Source organism: Aethalodelphis obliquidens, unplaced genomic scaffold (assembly GCF_003676395.1).
Source record: "Aethalodelphis obliquidens isolate GAN/ISIS:26980383/991018 unplaced genomic scaffold, ASM367639v1 scaffold26, whole genome shotgun sequence".
Taxonomy (NCBI): Eukaryota; Metazoa; Chordata; class Mammalia; order Artiodactyla; family Delphinidae; genus Aethalodelphis; species Aethalodelphis obliquidens.
In genome coordinates this window covers 355201-377887 of record NW_020837970.1, presented here as the reverse complement: position 1 = coordinate 377887, position 22687 = coordinate 355201, and the positions used below count along the sequence as shown (strand labels likewise).

The 22687-nt window shown below is 38.0% G+C and overlaps 1 protein-coding gene across 4 annotated transcripts in view; it reads left to right on the top strand.

The window, feature by feature from the left end:
• MYO5A (myosin VA) overlaps positions 1-22687 on the top strand; it is a 186681-nt gene that overhangs the window by 60006 nt on the left and 103988 nt on the right. For all 4 annotated transcript variants that reach the window (XM_027123050.1, XM_027123049.1, XM_027123048.1 and 1 more), the window contains exons 2-6: positions 796-906; positions 4062-4233; positions 6250-6394; positions 15553-15709; positions 20751-20894. In XM_027123050.1, the coding sequence (XP_026978851.1) occupies positions 796-906; positions 4062-4233; positions 6250-6394; positions 15553-15709; positions 20751-20894 (729 nt within the window). The remainder of the gene's footprint in view (positions 1-795; positions 907-4061; positions 4234-6249; positions 6395-15552; positions 15710-20750; positions 20895-22687) is intronic.

Below are 22687 nucleotides of genomic sequence, written 5' to 3'. Positions count from 1 at the left end.
CGCTAACTGCTTCTGTTTCACCAGGTACCTGAGCAGACTCAGTGGGTAGGTGTGTGCAGCCCTATATCTGATTCCTCCCTGACTCTTGCTGCCACATCCCATTCTAGGTTTCTCATGGGATCTTGGGACCTTGCCTTCTTGTCTTCCTTCCCAGTCTTCACACTGGATGTGGCTGAACAAGCTTAGTCCTCTTCCTCAGGGCTGCCATGTGTATTTTCACTGGGGGTCTAAGGGGAGAGTGCAAAGTGGGGTTGGAGGTGATAGAGGCAATAGGAAGGGGCATTGTCAAGTTGAGCTTGCTCTCTGTCTCAACATCTAAGTTATATATACCTTCCAGACTGACCCAGTTCTGGTATAGTTGTTTCTGCAGAGCTACCGATCTCATTGGCTAAGATGGAAAAGAATCATAAAAAGACAGTGGTAATAATAGACTGACTTCTGACCTGTTTCTCTTTGGATACCTTCCCCAGAGATAGAGATAGGATAAAGGGGAAGTTGGTTGTCAGAGTGATGTTTGCTATTTAAATATCTTGTCTCTGGTGAGTGTAAGGGCCTTAGCCTCTGTCTACTATCTGTAAGTGTTGTTAACACCTAGCTCTTGGAAATCTAACCTTTGGCAAAGTACCTACTCATTACTGTTTCCAAAATACTTGTGGAAATCTGAGCTGGAGCTTGCTGTTGACAAAACACAAAGGTGCTTCTTTCCAGATTTAGTTGAAAATCTCCTCATGTTTAGCGCAGGTCAAGAATGCTTGATTTGCTGGTTTAAAATTTTTTTTTCTTTTTGTCTTCTAGTTTGCCAGGGTTTGGATACCTGATCCCGAGGAAGTTTGGAAGTCAGCAGAGTTGCTCAAAGATTATAAGCCAGGAGATAAAGTCCTCCTGCTTCACCTTGAGGATGGAAAGGTAAAAATTTTGCTTTTATTTGTTGTTATTGGCATAAAGTGAAGGAAATTCAAAAGTGTAAATTTGCTGTGACATACTTAACTTCACTTGGAAGTTAAATTTTGAATCAATACAATATTTTCACTTACTTAATTGATAAAAATAGCAAAATGGCAAACTCAATTTTCTATCCCAATGGCTTAGTGAAAATAGCAGGTACTTTTAAAAATCCATTATTTTGATTTATGAATTTATTATGACCTGGCTTAGATTCACATCTAATCCTCCCAAAGATATTCCTGTTTATCTGTATTTTGTTTAGGATACTATTAAAATTATTCACATTAACTAAGAAAGCAACATTTAAGGAGCCAGTTTGAGATATGATATTTGCTGGAACTAGGTATTAGAAAAATATTTACTTAGAAGCTGTTATATAAAATACTTTGCTAGTGGCCAGAAAAACTTAAAACCAGTTGTATCTCTTTCCCATCTGCATTCACTGCATGAGTGGAGTCTTAGTTCTACCCTTTTTAATCTCTCCACTGCATTTAACAGGGCATGTCACACTTTTTTCTTAAAAACCTTTGTGACGTTAATTTCCTCTAAACAAGTTATAATCTAGCCAGGAAAATACAGGATATAAAAAGTAGTTCAACACAGCAATATTAAGATGTCAAAAGATAAGCTTATGATTAACTGCCAAGTGAATAATGCTGTCCTGACTGTTAATATATATTGAGCACTTACTATGTACAGGCATAGTTCTAAGTGCTCTTTATATGCTGTAACTCACTTAATCCTCATAACAGTCCTGTGAGGTTGGGCTATTATCTTTACCACTTTATGGATGAAGAACCTGAGGCTCAGAGAGTTTGGGACTTGCTCTGGGTTATACACGCATTAAGGGATGAAGCTGGGACTTAAAGCCAGGAGATTGCCTTTCTGGTCTGTGCTCATTACCACTCTGCTGCACTGTAAAGACAGTGAGGACTTTAGGATCCCAACAGAGGGAAGCATCACTGTGGGCTGCTTCAAGGAAGGCTTCAAAGAGAAGGAAGAATTTTGACTAGATAGAATTTGGATTAACAAAGAGAAGGGAGTAGACTTTGTGAGGATTGGAATATATTTTGGAGACAGTGAATATCACAAGTTGACTGGAGCCGAGATTTAGAAAGGTGTGTGTACTAATTCAAGGCTTGTGTGTTAAGGTACCTGCTATAGACCATGTTAAGAGGTGGCAAAAGATATGCTCTCTGACATTAATGTCAGGTAGGAAAAGTACATATGCTTATGAATAGTGTGACACATGATATAATAAATATAAACAAGAAACAAAAATAGAACAGAGTGGGTCGTGGCCAGAGGGACTGGTGAAGGTTAAGGGTCAGAGAGGCATTGTCTAAAGAATGAGTAGACAAGGAGGAGTGCATTTCAGGGATCTAGAAAAGCATGGACAAAGGCAGGGAGGCTTGTACAGTGATGTGTGTTTGGGGAACTGCGCAAGTTCCATGTTGTTAGGATGTGAAGTGAGGGTACAGGACTGGCAAGAGGATGGAGGTGGGAACCAGATCACAGAGGGCCTGGTGTTCATGCTGAAACTCTTGGACTTCAACTGGTGTGCTATGGGGAGTGATTGTAGTGTTTTTAAACAGAAGAAGGGTGCCAGGTTTGTGTTTTAGAAAGGACTCACTGTTGGCAGCATGGAGGATGAATTTTAGGAGAGCAAAACAGAGACAAGGAGTTTATTCAGAAAGAAGGCAGGGAAGAATTGAGGGCCTTGACTGCTAACTAAGGAATTAATTTACTCAACATTCATTGATCATCCACTCTGTGAGGCACGACGTTAGGTACCTTAGGCTATATTTTCTTCTTCTTTTTTGGCTGTGCATGTGGGATCTTAGTTCCCCAACCAGGGATTGAACCTGTGCCCCCTGCAGTGGAAGGGCAGAGTCTTAACCACTGGACCACCAGGGGAGTCCCTATATTTTCTTATGTTAATTCTCACAGCAATCCTGTGGGTTCACAGGTGGTATTATAACCATTTTCCAAATAAGGAAGCCAAGACATTGAGCAGTCTACCTGAGATCACACAGCCAGAAGTGGCTTTTTTGTATGGCAGGAGCCAGTGCAAGGACCAGTCTGCTTTGGAAAAGTTTTATTATTATACCCTAATAAACAGGCAGAGAGAGGTCGAGGGGCAGATTGTAAAAATTTCCTCCCCATTTTGCAGTCATTCCAACCTGATTTGAACATTTGACCTCTATATATCTCTTTAGTATTAACAAAAGTATTAACAAAAGTCTTTTTACAAAATCAGCTTGTCCCTCTCTGCAGTTATATTGCCATTTTTTTTCCTTTTCATGTGTCGTGTGTTGTTTGTCCTTAATACGTAGTTGAGTAACAATCTCCATGCTTGGCTTTGCCATAAAGCCATAGTCCCTTGGCTTTAAAGTGAGTAGTACTTCTTAATTTGGGGGCCCAAGCACCTCATTAAAAGTTGAATAAAAACCATGGACTGTGTTTTTAAAAAAATACACATATATGTGTATATTTACACATATGTTCATACACACAAAGTGTTAACACCTAATTTTAGGGGATTCTTGGACCTCTCAGGGTTCAGGAGTTCCCAAGTACTTAGCACATACCAGGCACTGTCTCACTTAATTTTTACCACACCCCTATGAGCTATTTCCATTATGCCCATTTTACAAATGAAAGATTTAGGTTAAATAATATACCCAAGACCACAAAAGGAGTAAGTACCAGTTTTAGGATTTGAACCTGGGTTGATCTGGCTCTAGAGCCAAGCTCTTACCACTCTCTTATGCTGTCTGTCATTTATAATAGGTGAAGAGGAAAAATAAAAAGCTTATTTAACTAAAGATTAAAAACTCTGGTCTAGTAACTAGGTAAAAAAAATTCTAGGCTTTGATTTTTCAAAGTGTATTATCAAAAATTGTTAATATGAGTTAATACATCTAGTGAAAACAAAGACTCTCCTTATTTTTTTTGCCATTTCCACCAGTTTCTGTGGTTTTGGAAGGTGCCAGGAAAAGAATGCATTTAATAGCTGAGAAGCAAATCAGGAATAGGAAATAAGCAAAATGTATGTGCCTGTTTTGGGTTTATTGTCATTATTTATCCAGATGCTATATCTTGTGCATTTTCAGGATTTGGAATATCGTCTAGATCCAAAGACGAAGGAGCTGCCTCACTTAAGAAACCCTGACATACTTGTGGGTGAAAATGACCTCACAGCCCTCAGCTATCTTCACGAGCCTGCTGTACTCCACAATCTCAGAGTCCGCTTTATTGATTCCAAACTTATTTATACATATTGTGGTGAGTGTGCGTTGCTGTCTGAGTGAACTGTGAATTCTTTTCTCTAATGGATAGGGCCATGGAAATATTGTGCATGGGGACAATTCTTATTTTCTCCCATGTCCCCAGCTCTTCTTTCTCTACTGACTTCTTATCCTTCTTTCACTAATCATTCTCTGCTGAGACCCAGGTCTGGGATTTCCATTCATTTCCTTCTAAGTCTCTGCTTGGTGTACCCAACTCAGCACTCAGCATTTCTTCATTACGCTCCTGTTTTGGAAAAGAACAGGTATATTTTCTTCTTAAAAGAATTTATACCTTTTATATCCTTGATATTTGCTCTTTTTCTTCCCTACCTATTAACTGAATATTTCTTTTTCTCAATTTTCATTTTTCTTCAACTTATTTTTTTCTTGCACATTTGCTACCTTCTCAGTGAAGCCTTTCCTGTCCGCCCTATCTTTTCTTCTCCTAGTTGTCTATCTTCCTTCTCTGTTTAATTTTCCCCCCTTTTCCTTACTACTGTCTAACCTATGATATGTATTTTTCTTACTTATTTTATTGTCTGAATTTCCCTCTAGAATATAAGGTTCATAAGGGCAAAATTTTTTCCTTTTGTTAAAAAATTTTTTATTGAAATATAATTGATGTACAATGTTATATAACTTACAGGTGTACAGTACAGTGATACACTTTTTGTTTTGTTTTGCTTTTTTTTGGCTGCGTTGGGTCTTTGTTGCTGACATGGGCTTTCTCCAGTTGTGGCGAACAGGGGCTACTCTTTGTTGTGGTGTGCGGGCTTCTCATTGTGGTGGCTTCTCTTCTTGCAGAACACAGACTTGAGGCACAAGGGCTTCAGTAGTTGTGGCCCATGGGCTCAGTTGTTGTGGCTTACAGGCTGTAGAGCACAGGCTCAGTAGTTGTGGCCCATAGGCTTAGTTGCTCCACGGCATGTGGGATCTTTCCGGACCAGGGATGGAACCCGTGTCCCCGGCATTTGCAGGTGGATTCTTAACCACTGCGCCACCAGGGAAGTCCCCACAATTTTTAAAGGTTATACTCCATTTAGATTTGTCTTTTTGTTTGTTTACTGTTATAAATATAGCACTTAGTAATGACTTGAAAGCTAGCTGTAGTCAAATATTTGTTGAATGAATGACTTTAAGTTAATATATACTTGCTGTAAAATTTAAGGAAATACCAAAAAAAGTATAAAAAATGAAAAAGAATTACATGTAATTACCACTGAAAAATAACCAGTATTATGTTGTCTTATATCCTGTGTGTATATGTGAGAGAGTATAAATAGATATAAAATTGGAATCAGTCTATATATAGTTTTGTGTCATGTTTTCCTATGACACAATATTTTTTATAAACATGATTTGTAGTGGTAGCTCAATAGTCTGTTACATGGATATAATAATACGTATTAAACCACTCTCCCTTTTTAAAAAAACTTTTATTGAAGTATAGTTGATTCACAATGTTGTGTTTAGTTTTTGCTATACAGCGAAGTGACTCAGTTGTACATATATATATATTTTTTTCATCCTTTTGCATTAAGGTTTATCACAGGATATTGAATATAGTTCCCTGTGCCGTACATAAACCACTCTCCCTTTATTATATACTTTGTTTCCACTTTTCACTGTTATGAATAACATTATGATAAACATCTTTATTTCCAACAAAAAACCTTTATGTGAATCTATGATTATTTCATTTGGGTAAATTTCTAGAAGTGGAATTTTTGGTTTAAATATTACAAAAATATTTAAAGTCCTTTCAACATTGCCACCGTTTTTATTATTTTAAATCACCTAGTCTAGTTCATAAATGGTGTTTTAGTTAGGACTAGGTATAATGGGTTCAGAGGCAAAGGCTATGATATATTTTGACCCTTAACAATTTGTTAGTTCAGTATTAACTGAAATTGAGTTAGTATTAACTATGATTCTCACTTTACCAAGTTTGATATGCCCCTGAGGATATTACTGACTTCTTCTTTTGCTTTTTTTTTTACCTTTCTCCCAGGTATAGTCCTAGTAGCTATAAATCCTTATGAGCAGCTGCCTATTTATGGAGAAGATATTATCAATGCATACAGCGGTCAGAACATGGGCGATATGGATCCACATATCTTTGCAGTAGCTGAAGAAGCTTACAAGCAAATGGCCAGGTTGGTGGAAGTGCTATTTATTATTTCATGACTTTTATTAGATGTGATAATTTCTTCTTTGCTGAGTCACAGATATTTTAAAATACAGTGAATAACGACTAGTAAATTATTCATTAAACAGCGTTGATTGATTTGTCTCAGATGGCCTGCATTTTTTTTTTTTTGGCCGTGCCGTGCGGCATGTGGGATCTTAGTTCCCTGACCAGGGATCTAACCCACACCCCTTGCAGTGGAGGTGCGGAGTCTTAACCACTGGACTGCCAGGGAAGTCCCTGGCCTGCATTATTATTAAAGTAACCTAACATTTGTAAAAGGACATATAGTTTATAAAAACTGCCTTTGGAATCTCATTGTAATTCTGTGACCATGCAAGGATAGATGTTATGTTTTACAGATGAGTGGATCAAGGTTTGTAGGTATTAAGTGACTTGCCCAATGTCATTCAGCTAGTGAGTGGCAGACCAGAACTAAAAGGCCTAAGTGCTGAAAGAAATCTGTCTGTATCTGGTAGAATTAAATCTCAAGGAAAGTGTGAATTTTAAGGTTAGCAGATGCTGGGGCGTCAGGGATCCTGAACAGCATCAGGGAAATGTCTTTGATGTTAATCGGGGAACCCTACTATTTTGAGAGTGGAGAATGGGAGAAAAAAAGCTATTTTCAAGACTAGATTATACTCTTGATGATATAATGCAATGCAAAACTGTGCATGCATAGAAAAATAGTCTGACAAGTGAGAAATGGTATCCTAGTGTTGTTTTTTTTTCTTTTGCGGTACGCGGGCCTCTCACTGTTGTGGCCTCTCCCGTTGTGGAGCACAGGCTCCGGACACGCAGGCTCAGCGGCCATGGCTCACGGGCCCAGCCGCTCCGTGGCATGTGGGATCTTCCCGGACCGGGGCACGAACCCGTGTCCCCTGCATCGGCAGGTGGACTCTCAACCACTGTGCCACCAGAGAAGCCCCTAGTGTTGTTTTAATTTACCTTTCTCTAAGTAGGAAAGACTTTGCACTTTTTTACACACATACGCACATACCTATTTGTATATTTAATATATATATTAAAAACCATGAGTTCACACTGATACCTCCAAATCTAGTTCAACACCACAATTTTTATTCTTGATTTCTTTTTCCTTCTTTTAACTTTTTTTTTGACCTTGAAAACCCTGGCTCTCATTATCCGTAGTTTATTTACTTGTTTGCTCAATCCTGGAATACTCTTTGTATCAGAAATGCTAACCCATATCCCTGTGAAAAGCAAATTTACCACTCAAGTACATTTGCGTCTAATTCATTTTGTCTTTAGCCTTATGTGATATAAAGTGCCAGTTTCCAAAGTTACTTAGGTTGGTTCCTTTCTTCCCCACCACTTTATGAATTTATTCAGCCACTCTCCCATATATGATCACTTAGATTGTTTTCAACATTTTGCAATTGCAAACAGTGCTACAATAAATAACCTTGTGCATATACATTTTTGTATTTGTATTTATTTATTGCTCTTCCGAATTGCTTTTAATGAAGCTATGGCAGCAAAATATACAACGTGACCTAGATACACAGTGGAGCAAAGGCCTAGATAATGAGATGGTTTTGTCCACATCTTGGGGAAAAAGGTGATATGTATGTCTTTATGAATAAAGTATCTAGGAATAAACTTGCCTCACATTCTTGCCAGTCTTTTCTCATGCTGAAACTCACTGCTCTCTGATAAGTAAATCACAATATTATATTCCTTAAAACATCAGGGTTTTTTTTTTTCTTTTTGTTTCCTTAAAACCAAGTAATATTGATTGCTTTGATTTGGTATTTTTTTCCTCCCTTGTTAATGGTAGAGCAAATAAATTTGATCGATTAAGTTTCATTTATGAGTTTTCTTGAAATAAATTAGAGAATTATAGTCATAACCTTAGTGTAATGGAAAAGATATCTATACTAGTCACAGCTCCATCAGTAAATAACAATATAAGCTTAAATCTTCTGGTCTCCCAGGGCCTCAGTTTTATCACCTATAAAATAGAACACTTGCACTAGATGGTCTAGCTTTACATTTAAGGCATTCTGTTGTACACACTTGTTACCTTTCAGTTTCATGGGCACTGATGCATAAGTCTTTTACTCTTTCTAGTGGAGGGCAGGCTATGATAAGGAGCTTGTAGCAAAGCAGAAGGAGCATAGTATAGACTTTTCCTCTGGAAACTAAGAGATGTGGAGTATAACAACCCAACTCTACTCTAAACTTGGATAAGCCATCTGACCTCTCTGTGTTATTGTTTCCCCCAATGAAGAAAAGATAATATTTATCATGCTTACTTCAGAGGTGAAAATTACATTAGATGATAAACATAAAAAGCACTTTGAGAAACACTGTTTAAATATAAGCTGTTACTGTCATCACGGTCTTCATCACCATGGAGTCTCATGGCTGCATTCTCTTTCTGTTCATTTTAGCCTCTCATCGGGTTTTATTCTTCCTGACTCTCTTGCTAGGCCTTTCCTTAGAGTGGCCCCTTCTTGCATTTGTTTAGGCAGACTGAATGCTTCACACTTCTAAGGTCCATTGGCCAAGTGGATGCTGGCTGTTATAGATTATCAAATCTCTCCTGTTGCCAATTGTGACTCACCTGCCATGTGGTACCAAGTATTCCTACTTAGGCAAGTAGACATGCTACCTGATAATGAATTTTATGTATGATATATAAAGGTGAATTAACTTCTATTAGTTAGCAGCTACCATGTTTAGAGGTATACTGTGTGCCAAGCATGATGTCAGGCATGTTACCTCTAATCTTCATTACACCCCTGGGAGCAGACATCATCACCTCTGCTTTACAAATGAGGAGACTGAGGAAAGTAACTTTCAGACTATCATGCTAATAAATAGTATCTGGGAGCTGAGGTATGAATCAAGCTCTGAGGCTACAGAGCCTTTCTTCTTTGTTGTTTAATTTTCTTACTTCCAACTGTATGACCCTATTCTAACACAGTATTATCACAATATTAATCTATTCCCTCAGATTAACTAACGTTGCATACTTTTATTTCTGTACCTTTTATTCAGCCTAGAATATCCTTCTCCATGCTCTGTTATCTGCCTGGTTTCTATTTATTCTTCATGATCCCACTCAATTTTTACTTTGAGACCACCTCAGTTCCTGATAAATGATTCCTCTTCAGAATTCTTTACTATATGAATTTGGGACTTACTGAGAACTATCTACCCAGTAAGTTTGTAGTAGGAATAAAGTGCAGTAAGTATATGAGTCTATAAAAGTTACAAACAAATAAAATTGGCTATTTCTGAGAGAAAAACAAATACCATATCATGTCACTTATATGTGGAATCTAAAGTACGACACAAATGAACTTATCTATGAAACAGAAACAGAATCATAGAGAACAGACTGGTGGTTGCCAAGGGGGAGGGGTTGGGGGAGGGAGTGAGTGGGAGGTTGAGGTTAGCAGCTGTAAGCTTTTACATATCGGATAGATAGAAAACAGGGTCCTACTGTATAGCACAGGGCACTATATTCAATACTCTATGATAAACCATAATGGAAAAGAATATTAAAAAAATATGTATAACTAGAAACAATTGGCTATTTTTGTCATGGAATCTTTATATTAATTTCATAGGCTCTATACTGATGGAACAGAAAATCAGATTGACATGAGAAGATCTGATAGTCATGTGACAGACTTCTCAGCAGGAATTTGGTGTATCTCCAGGAAACGCTTATTTTCATTTCCTGAATAATCTCTCTACCTCTCTAGCACAGCTTTCATCAGTGTGCCAGCACAGTCTTATGGTAAATATTTATACTTAAAAACTGATACTGCACATTGTCTTGTGAACTCATTGTCTAGTATCCACTTTAGAGTGTAAATCTTTTCTTCTTGGGATTTTGATCAAGAGCAGAAATCTTGGAAAAACAGAGCTGAGCAGCTTGAGGTTTGACAAGTGATAAAAATGTAGAAAAACTTAGCACCTCTCTAACAAGAGAAATAAGGATTAGAGTCTCAAGTGAAAGCCACATCACAGTAAATACACAATGTTGGAAGAAACCATTGTATTACACTAACTTAATAATTTTCCTTTTTAACAAGGGATCAGATAAAGGAGAAGCAATTAGATTGAGTGCCTGCAAGAAAATAAAACTCTAGATTTTGTTTCATGAGAACATGTTCACTTATAAGCTAAAAACTAGACCTAGGTGCTTGTACACTTAACCAAGGTACATGGCAACACCCAGTGGATGGTTATGAGAGAGTCAACATTGAGGTGTGTGGATATAGTAAAGTGGGTCCTGCATGAGTCAGGTCTGAGGCTGGCATTACTTAGTTTCCTCATTAACAACCTGGATGTGAATGGAAGGTATGCTCATTAAGTTTGCAGAGGACAAGATGATGGTCTTGGAAAATATGAGCACCATAACCTAGAGAGATTACATTTTTAAAGGGCAAAGTTCATAAGGAAAATGTATAAAATAATATAACTGATACAAAATGAATCTTACTAGATATAATCTAAGGAAAGGCTGGACAAACCAAATACATATATAGATAGAAGGAATATAGACTCAAGTGTAACATCTCTCTCTTTCATCAACCCAGAGTAGATAGTCTATCCTTGAATAATTTATTTCCTGGGGTTTCAGGTACCTCTCCATAGTTTAATTCCTATTGTCTTTTTCCCATACAACCTAGTTTTCTCCTAATTATCGTATAAGGGTCAATTCAGGCATCACCTTCTCTAGAAAGCATTTCCTGACAGCTCTTCCTCACATCTTCCACTAGTTCTATACCCCTTCCTCATGCTTTCATAATATTCTGGATAGACCTCTTTTCTTGTAATTACTCCACTGTATTTAAACTGTACTTTTCAGTCTCTCTCAATAGGCTATGACCCTAGAGTCTTTTATCTTCATAAAGTGTTTGGCACATTGTGGCTACTCATTACATATTTGTTGCATGAATGAATGAAGCAGTATATTTACATAGTGGCTTTTCGTTCACATTATAGCCTCTGGAAGCAACATTGACTGAAACAGGCCACAAGAGTTCACCTCTGCTTCGGGGCACCCAGTATGCAGGCTATTTAGGATCATTGCGGGGGCCCTTGAGAGGACTGGCCAAGCCAGAAATCATAAATTTTCAGTTCCTGCATCCTTAGGATGCTCCAGATTGATCTGTCCTTGAGGAAGAGTGGTGAATCTCTGTTCCTTAACTTGGTTTTATCAGGTCCTTGAAGTGATATCTACATCCCAAAAGTAAAAGAAGTTTCTTATGAGGACGAGAAACCTGAAGAATTGTGAATAGTGGCTGACCAGCTAATCAAAATTTCGAAGAATAATGAATTATTATTTACATAGATGTAACAATCTAAAGCTTACAGCTCAAATAAATAGAGTAGGGTAGACTCTGATATTCACGTTAAAACCATAAAATTTTTTATCCCTGGTGTTTTTGTCTATTTTCTCCGCATCTCTATTATACCTTTCTTGTTTTTCCCTTTGCACGTCTTTATTATGTATTACCCTTCTCCCTTCTGTGTCTCTAGTCGGCTCCCCACTTCTACCTGTCTCTGCTTTTGTCTCTTTTTGGCATTTCTTCCTGTGGCCACATAAAACTGAAAAACGTTTTAAAAACTACTGTTCTTACTTTATAAAGATTTCTGTTTCCTGTTCTTAATTTAAAAGCAGGGGGATGGAATTTACATTTTTTCTCTTTGTAGCCCTTTATTGATTTTGGCCATCTCAGATTCAGGGGTCCTATGGAGAAGAAATGTTTGCCCATTTCAAGTCCAGCCCTTCAAGCCCATCTGAGCATCTGTAAGCGTGTCCTATTCCAATTGTACTTGAGTTTACCTGGCTTAGACTGCAGACTATGGCCCATCCAACATCTGAAAAATCAACTCCGGAGTTAGTTTAACTTTTAAGTTATAGTACTTTAGAATTGAGAAAGACTTTAGATGCTATTTAATCTTAAAAATGAGGGAAACTGTGACCCAGAGAGGGCATGCAATTGCTCAGAGTCATGAAATTGGTAAATGACAGATTGAAGACCAGAGCCTGACTCAGAGAAATTTATGTAATGGAAAAGTTGTACTTATTTATATATTGGAATGCTCTACTAGGCTTCAAGAAGAAGGGAAGCCTCTGCTGAAGTCAGGGAAATGTAATAAATAATAAAGTCCCTTAAAAATGGTTGGTCATATGGATCCAGGATCGTAAATCCTGAAAGAGAAAATGTATCTGGTATGTGCTTGACATCAATGTGTATATGTGTGTATTTGTACAAATCTGTGTGATTCATTTGAATAATCCTCAACCTTATCTCCTTTAACAGTTCTCTTCTTCCCCATGGTATAGGAAAGGGCTACTACATAATGAATGCTTCAGTTTTTTTTACGAAACATTTTGTCATAAAGACTTGAAATAGTATTTCAAAGGCAGTACAGTTTAGGATAGCAGTTCCCACTAATAATTCCTTTTTGTCAGACTAGTGGAAGCCTCTTCACCTTGTTTATTATTGGAAGAAATGCTGGGAGAATTTTGTCAAGGTAGCTATCACACAGGGTGTAGTGACAGAACTGATCATGCAGGAATTAGGAAGAGATCATTTTTCTAGTTATATTTTGGAAGGGAATCCAAAGAATGATGATACTGTCCTTGATTAATGTATCAAAGACATCAATTCTGAGAACATTAAAATATTCTAAATGACGAAAAAAAAGGGACATTGGCCCCACAATGAGAACTGTTTGGGTTTTTTTGTTTTTGATTTTGAGTGATTTATCTTGAAATCAGGCATGTATGAACAGAGGCAGTGGGAATATGCAGTTGAGTCTAGAAGTTCAAATAAAAAGGGAATGAGATAGTATGAGGTTCAAGGATGTTTTATAAAAATGAGGGTTACATGCAAGCCTTTACTATAAGTATTAAACATTCCTTGTGTCCCCTAGGTCCTCCTGATTTTCCCCACAGTATGGGAGTCAGAGTGTCTGAACAGGCTGCTTAGAGGTGCTGGTAGTGTGATGTGAATGTACTTAATCAGGCCTGAGTTGGGTACTCCTATTGTATTTTTCAAAGTTTGTAAAATAATACAGTCACCACCCTTTCTCAATGAAAAATCAACCTTTACCAAATCTTAACCAAATCTTTCTACTTTGGAAACTTATCGCAGGTACTTTTGATTCTATCACTTTGGTGTCTCTTAAACCCATCTGCCTCTCTCAGTCATGGCCACCACAGTCTTTGTTCAGACTTTCATATCTTTTCATCTGGACCTCTGCCACCCATATCCACATTGCTGCCAGAGCATTTTTACTAATTAGATTGTTTATTTTCTGTTTAAAACCCTGCAGTAACACTCCGTGACCTTTAGGTAAACTTCAGATTCCTTAACAGCTCATGTAAGATATTTGTCATCCATTTCTCGTTAACCTCTGCAACCTTATCTGTCATTACTTCATGTTCTAGTCAAATTAAATTATCTGATGTTTCCTAATTTCTCATGCATCTGAGCCTTCATTTATGTTATCTCCTTTCCCTGGAATGTTTCCTTCCTAACTTCCTTTTCCCTTGCTTGCTTTCTCTTACTCATCTTTCTAGACTTTGCTGAGGTATCATCTCCAGGGTGCCTTCCCTGATCACCTCTTCCTTCTCTCAGTACCCCATCCCATGTATTATAATCTTTAATTATTAGTTTGTCTTTCCTCTTAGACCCTCAACCACTTGAGATGCAGATCATGGCTTTTTAAACTTGTATCCCTAGTATTTAGCACAATGTTTGGCACGTAGCAGGTGTTTGCTAAATGTTTGTTGGATAAATAAATTTCTTTTAAAAGATCGTCTTCTATAGTGAAATAACCTTGTAATCTTGTGGCCTAAAAACCTTTGAACTCATCTTGTCTCTCCATAAATTAAGGGCAAAAATGTTACTACCTTTGTGTACTTGTTCAGTTAATTTGATGGATTGAAGCTGACTGCTGGTTTCATCTCAGGAAGCAGAAGTTTACTGCTTCTTTCCCAGTCGAAATCATAGCCAAAGCAGATTTATTCCTAGGCTAGGTTGGTTATTAAAGTTTTATTTACTTATAATCAATACACATTTACTGAGCGCTTGTGATGTGTCAAACTCTGGACTAGTTGCTGGATATTAACGATATGGTGACATAGGTCCTCATCCTCAAAGAAATAATAGTCTTATGAGTAAGTTCCTCACCTAGAGTTTTGAGTCATTGTATGAATGAATTAAAGATGTAATAGTAGATAGTCTTTGCTTTTTTAATTAATTAATTAATTTGTTTAGCTGCATTGGGTCTTCATTGTTGCACGTAGGCTTTCTCTAGTTGCAGCGAGCGGGGGCTACTCTTCGATGCGCGGGCTTCTCATTGCGGTGGCTTCTCTTGTTGCAGAGCACGGGCTCTAGGCACGTGGTCTTCAGTAGTTGTGGCTCGTGGCCTGAGTAGTTGTGGTTCACTGGCTCTAGAGAGCAGGCTCAGTAGTTGTGATGCATGGGCTTCGTTGCTCCGCAGCATGTGGGATCTTCCCGGACCAGGGCTCGAACCCGTGTCCCCTGCATTGGCAGGCGGATTCTTAACCACTGCGCCACCAGGGAAGTCCAGTTGGTAGTCTTTGAGTTCTAACATATTTGAATGAATCAGCCAACAAATGAACCATTTCTTCTCTGGTAATGAGGGTACTTTAGTAAGAGCTGGAGTTTGTGGGAGACACTATGGACAGTTAGCTAGTAGATAATTTTTTTTTCAATTAAGTAGTATTTTCTTCTAAATTTGTTTGCTGTAACTCCTGTCTCTTCTAAAGGTGGTTGACAACAGTATTCTAATAGACCAAAATAATTCTCTAAGAATAAAGTGTGTTTGAGATATGTACACACAAAAAATTCAGAGACTATTCATCCTTAGATGTGATGCTCTCTAATTTAATGCCTGATATTTCTTCTCCCTCTCTGTTCATTGTTAATTTATAAGTAGTTGTTTTTATTAGGAAATGTCACTCTTAGGTTCCTTCCCACATTTTTGCATGTGTGAACGAGCAGGAACTCTCCATGGCTCATTGATGAGAATACAGAGATAATCATGTTAATCACATTCAAAAGTGAGCAGCACTGTCAGTTACTCTTCTTTGTTTTACAGAGATGAACGAAATCAGTCCATCATCGTAAGTGGAGAGTCTGGGGCAGGAAAAACAGTTTCAGCTAAGTATGCCATGCGATACTTTGCAACTGTAAGTGGTTCCGCCAGTGAAGCCAATGTTGAGGAAAAGGTGTTGGCATCCAACCCCATCATGGAGGTAAGGCCATGGCGTTCTTACTATATTCTCTCATTAAGAAACAGGCTCAAAAAATTGATTGATACAGCACATGTCAGAAAGTCTAGGATCTCTCAACCAGTAATAGTAGGAAAATACTTTTCTGGATGTTAGTGAGAGATCTAGGAAAAGTAAAAATTCAGTAAGGTAGACATTTTGAGTAAAGTCTAGCTATAGAGGAAGCTACTTTATTCCATAAACCTGCATTTTTAACCTACCATTGGATCGTTGCCTCCAAGTAGCTGGCAATGGCACTTCACTTCCTAAAGTTTCTTTTCTCCCAGTTAATTGACTTGTATCTATTGCTCCTTATACTGGAAGTATAAATTACTCCTTTTCCCACAATCCTGAGCTTTTTTAAAGCTCTTTCTAAAATACAGGATTCACTATGCTCAAGCATGAATGAGTTTCATTATTCCTCTGCCCGCATTTCGTTTTCTGTACTTAGTCCAACCTGTTTAGCTATAAGTTTTTACATTTTTCCAGATATGAACTATAAACTTAAATCATAGTCTTGAAAGCATTTTTCTGCTTGTTTCTGTCAAGCATATCACACAGCTTTAGTTTAGAAAAAGAAATTCAATAATATAAATTCTTGGAAAAGGAAGATCTATGAAAGGATATCCTTTCAAAAGTGGACTATGTATACAAAGTAGACATGCTCATGCCAAAGAAAACAGACCTTTTTGTGTGAGAATTTGAGTATTTTAGGATTTGTAATTAGAGAATTATTTGTGTATTAGTATGATTTTAGGAAAGTTACATTTTTGTAAGTATTGCCATTCAATGGAGAAAATAAGTCTCAATAAATGGAGGGAAATTACTTTGGACATGCAGAAACAAACCTTTCTTAATAAAAACCCAAGTCAGCATTCTTTATTCCTGTTTTTTTCCTTTGTCAAGCCTTACATGTCACCCAAACACAGATGGCGTTTAGGACTGGCTTGGTGCACCTGTTGTGCAAGTGGTTTTCGCACTGATCAGTCCAGAGGTAATTGTGCCTGGTGTGCAGTGCTGTGTGTGACACTTCAGAATAGTATGCTGTGACCCCTTGCCCACAGGGCTGCCCTCTAGTGCAGCATGACTTCTGTTCTTGGGATTAGGAAAATAAGAGATGCTGGGGTAGTTAAGAGCCTCCTGGGCTGGGTGACCTATGGAAAGAGAACTGGAAATGTTTTCTGAAATAACACAGACAGGAGAAAACAGATGCTTATGCCGAAAGAGAGTAGTAAAGATTTTAAGCAAATATTAAGATTTTGAAAGAATTTAAGCTACAGATATAGAGGTGAATCCCACTTGTGTTAATATTGCGAAAATATAATCTGTATAGCCAGTTTCTGATTTCGGTTCAGAAAACAACAGGGCTTTGCTTTCTACGATTATTTTGACTGTTTTTGATCATAGCAACAAATTCTTGGTATTTGGCAGTAGTTTAGGCCATTCTTAGTCCCTAATGTTAGAAGATCCCAGAGTCTTGATTATGAACGCATCAGGAAATCCCGTTTCTCCTAGGCCTAGACCATATAATAACATAACTCTGGAATACGTCAAGTTGAATGAACTATTTTATGACCTTGCTATAGTCTCGTTCAAAAACTAGCTATACTGTTTTTTCTACAACGCAGATTTGAGTTGTGTTAGTAGGAGTGATATTAAAAATTTGGAATGACTACAGATACTACTTTTTAATATGCAGTTATAAGGAATTTACCCTGTTTGCTAGGATGAACAAAAAAAGATAAAGACAGCAGTTATACTTTTTAAAAAAATTTAAGAAAAAAATTTTTTTAAAGACAGTAGTTATACTTAGCTACTTCACGCTATATTACTTAGTTTCTCTGCAGGAATTTGGATTTAGAAAATTTGTTAAAGAGAGAACTAATTTTCAACAGCTACAAATGAGGGCATCCCAACTTGAAAGACTAAAATGGAATGTAGGGCTGAAGAATGGTGACAAAGGGTTTCCAGTTACAGGAAGAAAATATAGGTAAAATATTGAATATGTGGCCTAGAAAATTTGTAGCTTTTAAACCTGCCTCAAGATTATGTCTCTGGAGGCATGGACATATATACACTACCAAACATAAGGTAGATAGCTAGTGGGAAGCAGCCGCATAGCACAGGGAGATCAGCTCAGTGCTTTGTGACCACCTAGAGGGGTGGGATAGGGAGGGTGGGAGGGAGGGAGACACAAGAGGGAAGAGATATGGGAACATATGTATATGTATAACAGATTCACTTTGATATAAAGCAGAAACTAGCACACCATTGTAAAGCAATTATACTCCAATAAAGATGTAAAAAAAAAAAAGATTATGTCTCTATATCAGAGCCCTTTACTGTGATGTCAAGAAAGGAATGTCTGGGTCTCCAGTGATCACGAGCATCCCATACCTTGAACATCACAGCCCAGTGGCTTATGGGATTTGCACATTATCCTTTAGAAAGCAAGCTCCTCATCCTCGTCATAGGCTCCTTTTGCAAAATACGAATAATGTACAGTGAAATAAATGATTCTCTTTTACTCAATTTTATGACATTTTTCTTTTCATCCTTTTTTTCCTAGAAATTTTCATCCTAAGATGGGGACAGGGAAGATGTTGGGGGCACACTGGGTCTTTTTTTTTTTTTTAATTTTAATTAATTAATTTATTTTTGGCTGCGTTGGGTCTTTGTTGCTGTGCGCAGGCTTTCTCTAGTTGCAGTGAGTGGGGGCTACTCTTCGTTGCGGTGCACGGGCTTCTTATTGCGTTGGCTTCTCTCGTTGCAGGGCATGGGTTCTAGGCACACGGGCTTCAGTAGTTGTGGCTCGTGGGCTCAGTAGTTGTGGCTCGCGGGCTCTAGAGCGCAGGCTCAGTAGTTGTGGCGCACGGGCTTAGTTGCTCCGCGGCACGTGGGATCTTCCCAGACCAGGGATCAAACCCATGTCCCCTGCATTGGCAGGTGGATTCTTAACCTCTGCACCACCAGGGAAGGCCCCACACTGGGTCTTAATAGTTCTATTTCCTCTTCAATAACTGTAGTTGAAGATTTTTATCTCCATTTAGTAAAGAAGAATAATTCACTCACCATTTCTCTGAAATCAGTAGTAAAATCAAGACCACAAAACTTCTTTCCTTTAACAATTTCTTGCTGATTGAAATGAAAATAGCATTAGGGAGGCTGTTATAAATATAGTACTTATAAGGCAGAGGGCGCAATTGGGGGAATGAACAAAATAAATGAATAAACATCATTTATATACAGAACCTTCTTTCCATATTGGGTTAAAGGCTTAGAATCATAGAGTTTTATTTTTGAAAGGTGACCCTAGAGCTCATCTATTCCAGTCAGTTTACGCTTGGGTTCACTAATGCTCCTTAGAGGATTAAATGATGGCAAGTTAGTGGTAGGCCCTGGTGTGATACCCAGATCTTCAGACTTCTATTTCATTTACTCCTTCTACCATTCTTTGCTATATGTTTATATACCCTGTACTCAAAGACAAAAGGGTCTGTTTCAACTCTGGCCTACTCACTTCCTCTTCTCACAGAGTGTAGTATTATCTTGGCAGGTTGGCCACTCTGATCCCCACTGTAAGTAGATTGGGGCAGGGGGATGACATATGGAGGTTGGGATAAGAGTCTGGGAGGGAGGAGAAGCTGTGGACCACCCTCCCCTAACTTGCTTAGTTGCTGGGGGAAAGTGCTTAGGACAGTGCCTGGTAAACACTCAGTAATTATTACTGCTGCTGCCACTGCTACTACATGTAACCCTTCATCTGCTGTTTGACAGAATATGTTGTGCTGAAAGAAAATTTCACGTTTATTTTCTAAACAAAATAAAAATAATGGGAATATATGGAGACTTTTTGTTGTGCTTTTTGTAATATCAAGTTTTGCTGGGAAAATAGCTTCCAACTATTCTTTCAATCTATAATGTTAATCTGAAAGTTAGCAGTGTTCTGATTGCCAAAACAGAATATGGTAATACATGTCTTATATTTCAGAGAGTGAAAATACGTTTTCTTTGATTGATCAGAGAATCTAATGTGTTGACTTTTATGGCTCTGTTACTACTGTTTTCATCACTTGTGTTTGTATTGCTTTTTTTTTTTTTTTTTGTATTGCTTTCTTAATGCTCCAGAGCATTTTCATATCTTTCTCTCTGCTGTGGTTTCAGTATACTAATCCTAATAGTCACAGGCTTTGTGCAGTGAAAGATATTAATTGTATGAAATTATCTTATTAAGCATTTAATTTATGCAGTATGTTAACACTTGCTTTTCTAACTACAGCATGTTTTTTGCTTTGCTTTGAAAGAAAAATTTATAGATGCATGTTACCTAAATCAGAAAGCAGTGCATATTCAATTTAAATTTTTAGGATTATATGAAAAATTTAGCAGAAAGTTACATTCTCTGCATTCTTTAGCAGATGTCTTGCAAGTTAGATACAACTATCAAAATCCAAAGCCAAATTTTACTGTCTCTGGTTTCTGAAAATGGCTTTGAATTAAGTGGGTAATTACCAACACTCCACTAATAAGCAGTCCAGCTGGGCCTACTGGCTAAAGAGACCCTGAACACCAAAGCAATATTTCCAGGAAAATATTAATTTGTCTTAACCAGCTTATTTACATAAAACAGACTAAGTTTTTCAAGAAACCAAACCCTGTTATTTAACTAAGAGGGCATGTGCCTAGGCAGCCCCTGGTCCCATCTGTTCTTTTCCTTTGTTGACATGAATGAGTATGTTCCATACCACAAATGGTGGATGAAGACCTCCCAGGCACTGGGCTCGAGTCTGCTGTTTCTGAAAATAATTTGTGCGAGAATAACAAGGCCGATACGGACTATTAGTGTATACCTGTGTGGTTGTGCAGTGAGCAAAGCATACAGTTGTGCCTGCAGGGGCAAAACTGGTTCTGTTTTCAAAAGAATCAATTTTAAAGGGTTGTGTTCTTTCTCTCCCTGAACAAATCTGTAAATGTCAGGGCATGAATTGCACTTCTAAAACCTTATTGTTTTCCCTTTGTCTCTTAGTCAATCGGAAATGCTAAGACAACCAGGAATGATAATAGCAGCCGTTTTGGGAAGTACATTGAGATTGGTTTTGATAAGAGACATCGAATCATTGGTGCCAATATGAGAACTTACCTTTTAGAGAAATCCAGAGTGGTGTTCCAGGTAAGCCGGGCAGGTATACATATAGATTGCCATAAAATTACAGAGCTCGTGTTTGTTGGTGTGCATTTTATTCCCAGATGTTCTTGAGCATGTTATGACAATATTACTGCAATATTACTGCAAACCACACTTGGACTGGAACATGTAAAACAGTGCCTATCAGAGGGTACCCCTTAGTCTAATAGTCTTTGGGACTGGGCACTGATTTAGGTTTAATGGTTTTGACCGTTTCCTCCAAATGCTTGTAGGAAAAGCTTAGTTAAGAAGAGACGCTATTAGTTTAGTCTTGTCTGTCACATTTCCCAGTTGATAGGGAAGACATTGGTCTATGCTTCAGTGAGTTACAGTTTAAACTCAGTTCAAGAAAAAAATAATTATCCTTGTCCTTCTTCCTTCCTTCTCTCAGAATGTGATACTGTTTAGATAGAATAATGAGGGTTAAAAGATCTTCACAACTCAGTTGTGAACTACTGTCAGAGAACACACTCAAGTGTATGGATCAGTGCCAGACTTGCATTTGCACATATGCACTTACTCCTTTTCGGGGGGCGGGGATCTCAGTTCCCCAACGAGGACTAAACCCAGGCCACGGCAGTGAAAGCCCAGAATCCGCACCAGGGAACTTACTCCTTTTTTATTTGTAAATGGGAAGTACTACACATTACAGCACTGGCAGGTGTGCATTTACATGTTTATAGGTATACTCAGGGAATGTGGACTTATCATTGGAAAACTCCCCATATAGGACTCCTGGTGACCCACTGCATGCTGAGATGGGGTTCCTGTAGTCCCTTAACTAGATGCTCACCATATTGAGGTTCAAATAGCCCTGGCACCGCCATGTAGCAGAGTCTACAATTTCCATTGCACAAGTGTCTTAAGGCTTTGAAACTGTCTGGGACATACTGAGAGTCATGAGTTTGGGCAGCCTAGAGCTACCCTGGCTTTGACTTTGGGGGTGCGCCTGATTTGTGGCTACCTAAATGTAATACCTGATTTGTATAGCGAAGGAATAGTCACCCTCCTCCATTGTTCTAATATCTAGATACATGCAGAGCTGTGTTACTGTGCACACATGTATACTTGAATAGGTCCAAAAAAAATGTTTAGTAGCCAGAGGAAACAGTGGGGGAAATATATGTAGATCTAAGAGAAGATTGAGTCTAAATAGTACAGATTTGATTGATAGGTAGACGATTAAAGGGAAAATGGGTATGGTGACCAGAGGCTAGTAGTGCTTAAGACAGAGTGTTAAGGCCTAATCCTTATTGTCTTGCCTAGAAACATTGAAGCAATTCTAGCTGTTCCCCAACCCACAGGGCTATATAATATTGTGGGTGTTTGGTTATATCAAAGTGAGTCAAACAGTCAGAAAGCGCATACTTGATATTGTCCTTCGTGTACAAAGATGACCAAAGCACTTCTGCAGATCCCCCTGATTTTCTAGTTGTCTGTGTACTGAAACCCCTGACCTCTTGCCTATTCATGCTTGTGGTCATTGGTATATTGTTAATTTGTTCAGTGTATTCTGTGCACTAAACACAGAAAACTAAGTTTTCTTTACCAGACACCAGCCCCTCTTGGGCATCAAACCTGACCTTGGCCTTACTTGCTCTATTCTTCAGTGAACTGAATACACTGCAGAATTCAAGGATATGACAATAGGGTATAATAATATTGTATAAACAGTATGATTACAACTGTATTTTTAAAGTATATATGTGGAAAAAGACTGTCAGAAAATAGTAAGAAATGATCTTAGCATTGTACATGATTTATTTTCTATTTAAAAA